This window comes from Papio anubis, unplaced genomic scaffold, assembly GCF_008728515.1.
Source record: "Papio anubis isolate 15944 unplaced genomic scaffold, Panubis1.0 scaffold1417, whole genome shotgun sequence".
Lineage (NCBI taxonomy): Eukaryota > Metazoa > Chordata > Mammalia > Primates > Cercopithecidae > Papio > Papio anubis.
In genome coordinates, this window is record NW_022161378.1 from 1 (window position 1) to 14142 (window position 14142).

At 47.1% G+C, this 14142-nt stretch overlaps 1 protein-coding gene across 1 annotated transcript; it reads left to right on the plus strand.

Annotated features, from left to right (window-relative positions):
- The first annotated feature begins 4934 nt into the window (after window positions 1-4934).
- Window positions 4935-12024, plus strand: LOC101011655 (golgin subfamily A member 6-like protein 1). Its single transcript, XM_031661374.1, is given in 10 exon segments — window positions 4935-5430; window positions 7089-7217; window positions 8302-8352; window positions 8441-8534; window positions 8630-8736; window positions 9479-9537; window positions 9867-10008; window positions 10331-10456; window positions 11259-11335; window positions 11967-12024. Coding segments are annotated over 10 exon segments (927 nt in total). The 5' UTR covers window positions 4935-5346.
- The last annotated feature ends 2118 nt before the right edge of the window (window positions 12025-14142 follow it).

Below are 14142 nucleotides of genomic sequence, written 5' to 3' on the forward strand. Positions count from 1 at the left end.
CTTTGGGAGTTCAGGAGCTCACAGCACTTGAGCTCAGGAGTTTGAGAACAGCCTGGGCAACGTGGTGAGACCTCATCTCTGTGAAAAAATACAAAATGAGCTGGGCGTGTTACATGCACCTGTGGTCCCAGCTACTTGGGAGTCTGAGGTGAGAGGACTGCTTGAGCCTGGGAGGCAGAGGCTGCAAGGAGCTGAGATGGTGTAACTGTCCTCCAGCCTGGGCAACAGGGCAAGACTCTGTTTAAAAAAAAAAAAAAAAAGATTAGGGATACTAAAATGAAAATATTAGTGTTTGGAGAGAAAACTGAATGGATAAACTGATTCTATATGGGGAAAATAAGAGAATTCTCTAAGGTAGCTGAAAAAGCTGGCATTTTATACACTGAAGTCATAATTGTTGTCTTTTAGAAGTTAGAGATAATAAGAATTTGAATTTAGAGTCAAAAGGTTCAGGCTCCATCAAATACTAATATCCTAATCAAAGAATTACTCGGCCGGGCCTGGTGGCTCATGCCTGTAATCCCAGCACTTTGGGAGGCTAAGGTGGGCGGATCATGAGGTCAGGAGATCAAGATCATCCTGGCTAACATGCTGAAACACCATCTCTACTGAAAATACAAAAAATTAGCTGAGGGTGGTGGCGGGCGCCTGTGGTCCCAGCTACTCAGGAGGCTGAGGCAGGAGAATGGCGTGAACCCAGGAGGTGGAGCTTGCCATGAGCCTAGATCATGCCACTGTACTCCAGCCTGGGTGACAGAGTGAGAGACTCCATCTCAAAAAAAAAAAAAATTACTTAACTTTAGGATGCTCTAATAATCAAAACTGATAGTGGCTTGTGAACGGATAGATCACTTGAGTAGAATAGAGCCTAGAAATAAACCCAAATGCTTCTACGGGAGGTTAGTATATTATAAACATGACATTTTAAATCAATGAGGAGAAGAAATCATTTGCAGCTCACCCCACCATAGGCAGCAGGAATAGGAAATCACTGGCAGAATAAAAAGACAGTAAGAACAGAATTGTGGAACAGTACATTTCTTGCTTCCCCACTTTTCAAAGTATTTTTTGCTTTTACACAAGTATAAGTGTAATATTATTTTCTAAGTGTATACTCATTCTTTTGTCTCTTTCTTAGATGAATGAAAGAAATTATATCTTTTGAAAAAGAGTTGTTAGAATAAAGCCTCGGCAGCGTCAGGGGACAGTGACAGTACAGAAGAGACCAGAGAATAGCCTCCTGGAGGAGACCCTGCGCTGTGACCATGCTGTCCGGATGGGTACGGGGCCCTCTTCTGCAGAGTGTTCAATTCTGTGCTTTTTCTATGGTTCCATTTCATAGAAAGATTTGGGGTGATGTTTCTTTTCCCTCAACTTTTTAGTTTAAAAACTTGCAAACACAGAAATGTTGATAAAATAATACAGTGAACATCTGTATGCTATTCAACTGGATTCACTAGTTAACGTTTTGTCATATTTGTTTTCTCTCTTCCGTGTATGAAAGATTGTATATGTGCCCTTTTTCCCCCTGAATCATTTCAAAGTAAATTGCCAGTATCAGAGCATTACTGTTAGGTACTTTTGCGGATATCTTCTAAGAACCAGGACATTCTCCTATATAATCACAATACCATTGATCTCCCCAAAAAATTTAACATCAATACACTAATGATACATGACATGTAGATTATAATCAGCTTTCTTGCAGTAATCTGTTCAGAAGGCTTGCATCCTGTCACCATCCACTGATTAAATTTTGAACTCTAATTTGTAACCCTCGTCATCTCACTGCCTTCTTTCTTATACCCATTAAGTTAAAATGAGCTCTCATCTTATTTCAATGGAAAAGAGGGGAAGAGTCCCTAGGTACCTGGGATAAAGTATGAGCACTTACTACCCTACGTATTCTAGTTCTGTAATTTTCAAACTCCAGGGAGCATCTCAAGGCTTATTAAAGCACAGATAGCTGTCCCTCTTGCCCACTTTCTGACTCAGGAGGTGTGGGGCTGGCCCAGGAATCTGCATGTCTAACAAGTTCCCACGTGTTGCTGATGGTGAGGGTCTCAGGACTACAATGCAAGAATTAGTGGTTTAGTGGATATCTACCTAATGAATACATGCTGTATTTCCTTTAGCACCTGTGATTACAGAGGAAACACCTTTCAACTGGAAGATATCATTAAACAGGATAAGAGATCAGGTCAGTAAGAATTAAATGTAACTTAATTGAAATGTCACTGAAATTTTTAGAAATAATATGTCAGGCCTGGCACAGTGGCTCATGTCTGTAATCCTAGCACTTTGGGAGGCCAAGGCAGACATATCCCTTGAGGTAAGGAGTTTGAGACCAGCCTGTCCAACATGGTAAAACTCTCTCTCTACTAAAAATACAAAAATTAGCTGGGCATGGTGGTGCATGCCTGTAGACCCAGCTACTCAGGAGGCTGAGCCAGGGGAATCACTTGAACTCGGAAGATGGAAGTTGCAGTGAGCTGAGATGCACCACTGCACTCCAGCCTGAGCAACAGAGCGAGACTCCATCTCAACATAAATAAATAAATAAATAAATAAAATAAAGGGAGGATGGGGCAGCTTTGCATACTGCATGGTCTGAAAATGGGCTGATTTCCCTCAAGAGGCAGGGATTTAAGCTCTCTAGCCTACATGGGATATATACAGGAGAAAAAAGAAGAAAAAGAAAAGAAATGTAAATATAATCTCCCTGATTATAAAGGAAATCACATTCTTTTTGTAATAATTTGGATGACAAAATATAAAGAATAATCTTCAATTTTGCCACTCAACACATTCTGGTTTGTTGCTTTTTACACTTTTTACGCCTAGAAGCATTTTAAAAAGGAGAATTGTAATATATGGTCTTTTGTCACTGACTATATTTTAAGCATGTTTCTATGGGAGAAATATATCCTAGCATCATCATTTTTAATAGCTGCATGTATGTTAAGTGAATCGTTGCCACCCCAGAGTGAATTTCCTTCCATATACATTTTAATGGACTCGAGTAAGGATTTTTGCACCAAATTCATAGAAGTAGAATTTCTAGAGGAAAATAATATAAAACAGTTTTAGGAATTTTAAAAGAAATGTTCAAATGATCTGGTAGGATTATTGGTTCAGTTTATACTCCCACCAACAGGGACAGAGCTCCAGGTTCCCCCTTCCATTTGTCATCTTTGCTGGTCTTTAAGCAGAACATCTCATTGTTTTCATTACATTTCTTTGATTTCTAGTGCTTTTGAATCTTTTTCATATGCTCATTGGCCTTTTTTTTTTTTTCTTGTGGGAAGTGCCGGTTTCTCCATTGCCCATTTCCTGCTGGAAATCATTCATTTTTTTTCTGAGTAATTTTAAAGATTTCTTTATAGGCTAAGGATACAAGCCTTTTATCTGTCATTGAAGTTACAAAGACTTTCTCCCAGTAAGTAATTTGTCATTTCACTTTATTTATTTATGTTTTGCTAGCAAAGCACCAAAGTCAAATTTCACTTAATTATTATCCTGCTGAATGAAAATATTTTAACTTAGTGATTTTAGTGGAAACAGGAGCAGGACAGAATGTAATATCTAGATCTCATTCTGTCACCCCAACTGGAGTGCAATGGCATGATCATAGCTACTGCAGCCTCAAACTCCTGGGCTCAAGTGATTTTCCCACCTCAGCCTCCCAAGTAGCTCTAAGACTACAGGTGTGTGCCGCCATGGCCAGCTAATTTTTAAAATTTTTGCAGAGATGGAATTCGCTATGCTGCCCAGGCTGGTCTTGAATTCCTGACTTACCCCACCTTGGCTTGCCAATATGCTGGGAAGACAGGAGTGAACTACTGCTCCCAGCCAAGAGCTGACTTTTGTTTCCTAGGAGTGTTCTTGGTATTTTTTTGTATTTGAGACTTTCATGCTAGTGCTGAAGTATTACACTCACCATATGAGGTTTACAGGACTTTTGTTTTAATATTGAACAGAGGGAACTGTTTAGTTTTCCATCTTTGCAGGTATACAAAATGTGCCGACCAGGACTCCGCTTTGTATCCATTGGAAAGCAAGAAGTAATACAGTAAAACTGTAAATCGTAGAACTCTAGAAAAAAGCTTAGTTTGGTCTGGGATAAGAAGCACACAGGTGATGGAGCAAATCATGAAAAAGTCAACCCTTGATCCCAGGTAGCAAGCACTACACAGTGACAGAACACAATTCTTGGTTTTCATGATTGCAAGTCATAGCCAAGTATCAAGTGAGAAATTCAGTTTCATTTTCAGGGCTTAGAGAGACCAGGTGATTCTAGAAAAATAGGATTTAGTGATTAACCTCATGAGAGTGGGAGTTATTTATGTCTTTTTTCTCTCCCGCATTGCTTAGCATTTAGCCTTACTTTAGAGGGTCCTGTATTTGTTTTAAACTTGTAAAGACCTTTGAGTGCTTATTAAATGGAAAGCTTTCTTTGTGTGTGTGTGTGTGTGTGTGTGTGTGTATGTGTGTGTGTGTGTGTGTAGGTATGTATGCATGTATGTAAGTATATATGTATTTAGAGAAAAAGTCTCATTCTGTAGCCCAGGCTGAAGTGCAGTGGCATGATTTTGGCTCACTACAACCTCCGCCTACCAGGTTCAAGGGAGTCTCCTGCCTAACCACCCAAGTAGCTGGGATTACAGGCACCTGCCACCATGCCCAGTTAGTTGTGTATTTTTAATGGAGACAGGGTTTCATCATGTTGGTCAAGCTGGCCTTGAACTCCTGAACTCAGGTGATCCACCCGCCCCAGCCTCCCAAAGTGCTGGGATTACAGGCATGAGCCGCCACACCTGGCTCTAAAGCTTTGTGTTTTTAAAGATGTTAGACAGGTTTCTTGTTTTTTGTTTGTTTGTTTGTTTAATAAAACCTTAACAATAATGTAGGAGAATAAGAGAAAGTTTTTCCAAAAAAGAGAAATCATTGTGATTATTTATCTTATTGGAATATAGGATAATATAGTCTTTATCAATCATCAAGCACACTATAAATTTCCATTTTAATAGGATTTGTACCTCAATTGAGGTTATACAGTTTTAAAGTTTTTAAAGTGAAAGCCAGCCCCGCCCCTCTCCTGGAGTGGGCGGGGACAGCGGTTGCATGGGCAGCTTTCCTTGTGACACCACAGGTCCTTCATGACAGGCTGCTGTCTGGCCACGCCTCATTTCCCTTTCATCTTATTGACCAATGAGCTTGAAGCATTGAGGGCACGCCCCTATTCTGCATTCTACTGTGGCCCTGGTTACGCCTCCTCTGTCTCAGTCACACAGCTACGTGGCAGGTGACTGGAGGTGTATAGTTGTCCTCGCCTGGACTGTGCTGATGTGGCCCCAACCCCACCGCCCTACCCATCCCATGATGTCCGAAGAAACCCTACAGAAAAAATTGGCTAAGGCCAAGGAAAAGGTAAAATGTACCAGGTTGCAGCACCCCAACTCAGCCCCAGGCTCCCTCTGACAGCCAAACTGCTGCCAGAGTCTGTGCCACTCCTGAGGCACACCTGGCTGCCCCTCCCCCAGTGCCTCTGGGCTCCCCACACCCAAATCTTGTGAGCCAGCCCAACCCCCTCATGAGTCCTGCCCCTGCCCTCACCAGTCACCCCAGGGTGACTTTGAGCTGGTGACTTCTGGGGCTTCCCTCTCCATAGTCCACTCTTACCTCCTGCTACCCGAAACCCGACCTCCCTGGGGTCTTTGGGCTCATGTCTCCAAGCACCTGGGTGCCCCAGAACCTGCCCTCCACCAGTTGCCCCAGAGTCACTTTGGGCAGGTGACTCCTGCGGCTCCCTGCTCCATACGCGGCCCTCACCTCCCACCACCCCAAGCCTGACCTCCCTGGGCTCTTTGGGCTTGCGTCTCTAAGGACCTGGGTCCCAATCCTGTGACCCCCCTCCCCAATCTCAAAGTGGCAACTTGGGCATTGCACTCACGTGTCCCCCCCACCACTCCACCGAGGAGTGGAAAGTAGTGATGTCATAGTCCCTCTAGGAACTGTCATTACTGCAATGAGACTGGTCTCTGGTCTTAGGACCCAGTCCCCTAAGTGTTCTTGCCAATTTCAGGTTCCTCTGGTTGCAGCACAGGTTTCCAGCTGGAAGGGGAATGGGGACCCTGGGACCTAGGAGAGAGAGGTTTCAGGCTGCCTTACTTCCTTAATACAGACATTGACAGTGTGAAAAGCTGACAAGTCCCCCATGAGCTCAACACGTTAACAGTGTCTCTGGGTGGCAATGGGAGAACAGGTTTGGTTTGGTTTTCTCCCAGGCTTCTACTCTCCAGAGAGATTTTAACATTGTTTCTGAGTTCTCCACCTCAGATTTGAATTCTCCATTGTTCTGGGACCAGAGTGCCCCTCAGTCAGTGGTTGCTGGAGTGAGATCTGCCTATCTTCTGTGGAACAGATCTTGGGAAACTGAACTTGACAGCTTGAATCTTCCTCATCTCATCTCCACCTGGGGTACTTTGAGTGCCACAGGATAAATATGGAGCATCTTTCTGAAGCATCAGTTTCCCTTGATTCTACCGAGAGACAAAACATTAATGTACTTAGGGGTGACAGTCACATAGATGTATAAGAATATACAAGACTTCTCTCTGAAATGAGGGTTGGGTTGTCCTCTTTCTGTTAAGTTCCCAGATTTCACAGAAAGGCTGCCTTCTGCCATGAGGATATATTAATATAAATTTTGAGAGGTAGTGGTGCACTTCTTCACACTAACAGATGTGTGAGGATGTATGACTCTAAACCACACAGTGTACAGTTCCTGCCTACTTAATATTTGCTTTTCTACCTCTGCCTCTGGTTTTGGTCCCTGGCAGCTGCTGATTCTTGGTAAAACCCCAGAGGTTGGAGTCAGAAGACTGAGTTTAAGTTCCATTATTGCCTTCTTTTCAGCCATGGTATCAATCCCTCTCAGTCACTAAGTGATTGTGACAACACTTCCTACAGTTGTTGGTGGCATTAAATCAGATGGTCTATAATGGTATTTTGTATAAACGGTAAAGCAAGATGTGACTGTAGGAGCTTGTAGTTCTCATGAGTATCACTGCTCTTCCTTTCCACAGTTGAGAGACTCTCATCCCCAGACCAGCCCTAGTGTTGGTAGAGGAGCAACTGACACCAAAAAGAAGAAAATAAATAACGGCGCTAACCCTGAGACAACCACTTCTGGTGGTTGCCACTCACCTGAGGATGTGAGTCTTGGCTGGCCAGGCTCCTGGGGACAGAGGGCACAAGGGGTGGTGGAGGGTAATTGTTAAGATTGTGGAAGAACTCCCAGGCACTGGTTAAGAATTCTGGGTTTGAATCCTCTCCATCTGCTGGGGATATGATTTAGGGCAAATTCCTTGAGCTCTTTGGGCCTCTCTTTTCACATCTGTAAAATAGGAGTGGTCTTGTTTTACTTACATTTGTGAAGTTTAAATGAGATTTATCATTGTTGTTTTTATGTTAATCCCTAGTCCAGGGCCTGCTGTAAACTCTCCTTCTCGGGCTTGCGTTTCCTGAGGTAGAGTTAGAGAGTATCAGAGGTTTCTGTTAGCTCTGAGAGTCTGAGAGTTAAAGGCCCACTAGAATGGAAACCTCAGGGACCAAGGGCTCCTGTCTGCCTTTTCCGTCCTATATCCCCGCTGTGAAGAACCGTCCCTGGCCCGCATGTGCTCAGTCAATGTTTGTTGAATGAATGCACCTTTCTAAATCACAAGCTGGCAGAAGGGTGGGCTCTTCTCACACTCTATCTCTGAAGGTTTCTGTGACTGTCTTTTTGAGAGAATCCAGTTTCAGACTTTGAGTTCTGTGGCTGTGGGCAAAACCCAACAAAGACCCAAATCCTTTTTCTTTGGGAGTTGAGGACAGTTTACCAGTTCATGTTCCCATTGGGTCTAAGAACTTTGCCTTGAAAATCCATCCCTGGCCCCTGCCTACTGCTTCCTGGCCTGGGGAATAGAGTCGAGGGGCCACATTCAGTCACCTTCCTTTGACTGAAACAACAGAACCGAGCCCAGCTGGAAGAAGTAACGTGATTTCTTTGTTTGCTCATGACATGGCTGCTGGGTTTGGGGGGCACTCAGCCGTAGAGGCCCCAGTCTCGTCTCGCCCACTCCCAGCCTGGGGAAGAAGGCTCACCCCCCGGATCCCACCCCGTCCACACAGGGTCCCTGATAACCTGGTCCCATGGGTGGGCCTGTCCTGGGGCAGTGGTGGTGTTCTGGGGGCATGTCTCTTGCTGTGCCATCTCTGCCTCCCCCTAGTAAGAGCTCTGTCCTCCTCTTTCTATAGGAAAAGAAGGCAAGCCACCAACATCAGGAAGCCCTAAGGAGGGAGCTAGAGGTGAGTGGAAGGTGTGAAGTTCCCTCCTGTCCTCTGGAGAAGGTTTCTTTGCTTCTCTTTCAGCACTTGCTTGTCTTTTCTCCCAAAGGCCCAGGTTCATACCATACGAATCCTTACATGTGAGAAAGCTGAGCTGCAGACGGCGCTCTATTACAGCCAGCGTGCTGTCCAGCAGTTGCAAGGTGGGAATCTGGCACCCACTCATCCTTCAACCTGGCACTTTGACAGGCCTTTATGGGGAGTCCTTTGGGCCACATCTGAATGTCTCTCATTCCAGGAGACTGCAGGCATCTGGTCGGCCGCCTGCATGATTCATGGAATTTTGCAAGAGATTTAGAGCGGGCTCTCTCTGCTGTTGCTACACAGAAGAAGAAGGCTGACAGGGTGAGTCCAACCACCTGCCCCGTCCCCTGGGAGCCCGGCTTCACAGATGGAGGAGTGAGCCTAAAAGTCCCTTCTGCAGGATGGAGTGTCCTGCCCAGAAGGCAGCATGGCCATTTCTTGCTGCTTTTGTGTGTGGTTGTTAGAGGCCAACTGGTGCTGGGTCGGCTGCTGTGGGTGAGTTGGGGGGTGCCGTGGGGAGTGAGCACTGGACATAGAGCTCGCAGGCCAAGTGCCCGCCCTTCCCATACTTGACTTGTTTTACTCTGGCTCATGCCTGTAATGCCAGCACTTTGGGAGGCCGAGGTGGGTGGATCATCTGAGGTCAGGAGTTCAAGACTAGACCGACCGACATGGAGAAACCCCATCTCTACTAAAAATACAAAATTAGCCGGGTGTGGTGGCACATGCCTGTAATCCCAGCTACTTGGGAGGCTGAGGCAGGAGAATCACTTGAACCCGGGAGGCGGAGGTTGTGGTGAGCCTAGATTGCGCCATTGCACTCCAACAAGAGCCAAACTCTGCCTCAAAAAAAGAAAAAAAAGAAAAAAAAAAGAAAAGAGAAAGAAACAAAACAAAGACAGAAAAACAAATGAGTCTGTGGGCTTGGAAGTGCCTTGAGAGCATGTCAGGTGTGACTGGGAGTGGGGAGTGGTGTGTGGAGTGGTCACGGTGGCTGTTGTTCCTGGTCGGCCAGCCGCTCCTCTGCCTGCTCTATCCTGACTTCACCTTTCTCTATTTGCAGTACATCGAGGAGTTAACAAAGGAGAGGGACGCCCTGAGTCTGGAACTGTACAGGAACACGTAGGATGGGGGACGGTGGGATGGGAGGTCTGGGGGCTCTTAGCGTGGGGGGTGTGCTGGGAGGTGGGGGTACAGGTGAGCATGGTGAGTGGCTCATATAGGTTTTCATGTGTGCACAGGGAAGCTCTAGTGCCGGCTGTGCCACTGACTCATGGGACAGCCTCAGGCAACTCATGTCTTGTCTCTGGCCTGCCACCTGGGACTTTTAATTCTTGGGGTCCCATCCAATGCCACGGTTCTGTGGTTGTGGGGTGAAAGCAGAGGGTTGATCACCACAGCGGTCCTTTCTGTTCTTCGTTCATTCCTTTCTCTACTGCCTCTGGTCGTAGCATAACCGATGATGAGCTGAAGGAGAAAAATGCCGAACTACAAGAAAAACTTCGACTTGTAGAATCTGAGAAGTCTGAGATCCAGCTCAACGTAAAGGAGCTAGAAAGGAAGCTGGAGAAGGCCAAGCTCCTGCTGCCACAGGCAAGCGGCTGCAGCCCCGGAGGTTGTGGGATCCCCGTCCGGCTGGGACCATGGTCTAGGGATCAAGCAGGATATGGGGAGTCTCCAGCCAAAAGCTAGAATATTTCGGTCCTTGTTCTGGTCCTGCCATAGAATCCTCTAGAGTGTGCTAAAAATCTTCAAATTGGGGCCCTGCCTGGGAAATCAGAATCTCAGAGTAGGGCTTGACAAAATATTTTATAGGATCATAGATAAAAACCATTGTTTTATAGATTACATTTATATGACTATCCCATGAGTCTGTTTCCTTCTGAGGTTCAAACCAACACTTTCACTGTTCCAGCAGCAGCTGCAGGAGGAGGCTGACCACCTGGGTAAGGGAGGCTGCAGAGTGTGTCCATAGGCTCAAGCCCAGGTGGAAAGGGCTCAGTTGTGGAACCGCCTGTACCAGCAACAGGAAGAGAGAGATGTGGGAAGCAGGAGGAGAGAGGAATGCAGGAGCGGAGTGGAGAGAATCACAGGGCGGGAGGGCAAAATCGAATCAGGCCAGCTCAGAATCGAGATCCATCGACCTCGAAATCAAATCAAATCAGATCATCAGGAAATCGAAAATCAGAAAAATCAAAGACAAACATCAGAGCATCAGCTCAGGGCAAGCAGCCAGGCTCGAGGTCATCCTCAAAAATCGCTCGGCTTTCAAAACTTCGTCAGCATCGCCCTGGAATGGAACGACCTCACCACCCAGCTTAGCGGATGGTGGTTGGCTCCTCTTAGCTCCCGCAGTCTGTATTTCTGGCTTCAATGAGTAGGAAGGAAGGTGTAAGTTTGGGGCTGAGGGAGGAGGCATGGGGCCTCTAGGCAAAGGAGGCGATCACTTGCACCTGGAGGGCCTAGGGAGCCAGGGGCCTGGGCAGGCTGACAGAGCCCCACAGTGCCACCATGCACGTTGTAGTCTCAGAATCTGGGAAGCCAGCCGCTGCCTGCCCTGACGCGCCTATCCTGCAGGTGGGCTGAAGAGCCAAGGCTCAGAGTCTGCAGCAGCAAGCCAGAGACCATTACGCGGTCCCCTGCAGTCGTGGCAGCTTATCAGCCAACTGTGCCTCTGAGGAAGAAGGCTCAGCCTGCAGCAGCAGGAGCTCAGGAGCCATGTGGTGGCGAGAGTGGCCCCAATAGTTGCAGAAGGCCAGTTGGGGAGTTGATGGGGAGGGCCGGGCCCGGAGAGTGACCCTGGCAGCCTCCGTGCTTCTCACTCTCTTTCCTGGCCCTTAAAGGGCACCTGGGAAGCTGCCATCCAGCAGAACAAGCAGCTACACGCCCGGCCTGAGCCTCATGGCTCTCCCTGGGAAAGGTAGGAGACCGCTCAGAGGGAGGAGGAGAGCCCAGGAGATGATGGGGGGACTGTGTGGCAGCATGGGATTGAGGAGTTGCAGGAGACTTTTAGAACAGCTGAGTCATTATGCCAACTTGAATTATCCATGCCTAAGTTCTAAAGCATAGATATGACCTCCTGGGAGCAGAGGAACACCAGGAGTTGCCTATAGATGAGGGAACTGGCCCCAGGAGGGCAGAAATGGGCATGTCAGAACTCCGTGTTGAAGTTGGTAGTGGGACTGCACCTGGAGTAGCGTAAGGAGGCGTTGGCTCTTCAAAAGAATAAAAGTAAAGAACAGCTGCTGAAGTTTCACCTGCTCTCTGGGGAGGGGCTGGCCAGGAGTGCACAGTGAGGGTGGGGAGGGCGGAAGTGGGTCCATTATTGCCTCCTTATTTGGGTTGCCTGAGGGAGCCCTCTGACCTCCCACAGGAGATGCACTGGACAGGGAGGAGGAGAGTGGGAGGAGGAGGAGGTACCTCAGCCCATGCCAGAAGCATCCCAGAGAGAGCTGGAGGCCAGGAGACCATGGTAAGGCTGGTCTTACCCCAGCTGCACTGTATCTCCTTAGTGGTCCCTCAGACCCCCTTATGCTCTTGGTTTCCCATAGCCACAGTTTCTCGGACCCTCTAAGTCATGCAGCATCTCTGCGGGGAGTGGAAGTGTAGGTGGAGTGGCAAGGCACAGGTGTGGCAGCTAGGCACCTTCCCTCCAGGTGGAGCTAGTGTTTCCGGCTTGTGGCTGACCCGTAACCAGGGGCGTGGCCGGTTGCACTGGGCGTGCCCAGAACCCTACCCGGAAGAGTCTGCACCAGGGACCCAGTCCCTCAGGAGCTCAGGGCTGCAGCAGGCAGGGTGGTGGGTGAGGCCCTTGGGCCGAGGGCAGGCAGGAGCAGGGAGGGCTCGCTTGCAGTGCTCAGTTTCCTGCCTTTCTCCCTCCAAAGATCTCTACAGCAAGCCCTGCCTGCCATTCTTCTACCGAGCACATGACAAGAAGGCAAAATAATAAACATCTAAAGCTGGCAGCAAGGCTGGAGAAAAGAGTCAGCTGCCATGTGACACCAACAGAATATAGTCAGAACACAAACCTGAAAAAAAAAAGAAAAGAAAATTTATTTATTTTAAATTGTGGCAAAATACTGGCCAGGCACGGTGGCTCACACCTTAATCCCAGCAATTTGGCAGGCCAAGATGAATGGACCACCTGAGGTCAGGAGTTCCAGACCAGCCTGGCCAATACAAAAATTAGCTGGGCATGGTGGCGTATGCCTGTAATCCCAGCTACTTGGGAGCCTGAGGCAGGAGAATCGCTTGAACCCAGGAGGCAGAGGTTGTAGTGAGCTGAGATCGTGCCACTGCACTCAAGCCTGGGTGACAGAGCGAGACTCCTTCTCCAAAAAAAAAAAAAGGTTTCTTGCTTATCTTCCTTACATGTGTGTTTCTATTGTTTTGGGGTTTTTTTTGTTTTTGTTTTTTCTTGTTCTTTCTCATTTAGTCTTGTCTTATAGTGTTCCTAGTAAACTTTTATCTGCCTCCAGAGAGTATTGACTTTGACTTTATGGCACACAATTGGAGTAAGCGCAGATCACCTTCATCTAGATTGTAACTAAGCTGGTTTAAAGCAGGCTTTAGTCTTTGTGAGGGCTGGTCTATTTTTTATTCATTTGGACTCCTAGGGGTGTCCCTTCCAGGGTCCCCACCAAGGTCCCATCTCCTTACTGGGACCCAAATTCTCCTTAGGTCAGTTCAGCCCTGTGAGTGCCAAACATTCAGGTAGACTCTCCAGCCTCTTAACTACCACTTCAGACTCAGTTTCTTAACCTCTTAGCCCTCTGTTGTTTACCAGTCACCAAATGTGGGAAAAGCAGTACAGACTGTCAGGGTCACCTCCTAGGCCTGGTCACTCAAGTCCTGGCTGAGGTCTCCAATTACCTTCAAACAGTTGTTTTTGGTGGTGGGGGCACATTTTGTCCAGTTTTTTTAACTGCTCTTGTGGGGAGGCTAATCTATAAGAAGCTACTCTGCCTTCAGTGAAAACCTTCATGTCTTTTTTTTTTTTTTTTTTTTTTTTGAGACGGAGTCCCGCTGTTGCCCAGGCTCTAATGCAGTGTCAGGATCTCGGCTCACTGTAACCTCTGCCTCCTGGGTTCAAGCAATTCTCCTGCCTCAGCCTCCTGAGTAGCTGGCATTACAGGCGTGTGTCACCATAGCTGGCTAATTTTTATACTTTTAATAGAGACAGGACTTCACCATATTTTCCAGGCTGGTCTCGAGCTCCTGACTCAGGTGATGTACCCGCCTCAGCCTCCCAAAGTTCTGGGATTACAGGCGTGAGCCCCTGCGTCCGGCCCATCTGTCTTTTAAAAAATGTTTTTAATTTGAAGTATAATTTACATTCAGTGAAATGCACAGATCTGCTTTACATTTTGATGAGTTTTAACAAATGCATTACCCATGTATCCCACCTCCTTTGAAGATATAGAACATTCCTATCATCCAGAAAGTTCTCCTTTGCTTTAACCCTGTCCGGCACTCCCCCAGCAGCTGATGAACCTACTGAGGACATTGGTACAGGATTCTGGCCTCCCCAAAAGAGCTGCATTGACAAACATGCTTGCCTTACCCAGCACTAAGTCCCTGCCTGCTCTCTCAAAATTTCCATCTTTAAATTGGTTGTACCTATAACCCTCCCTCATAAAGTCAATAGATAAACAAACCCTGAAAAAAAAAAACCCTTCCTGGCCCAGCAGCCCACAGCCTAATCTTTCCTGTATCCCCAACAATCAG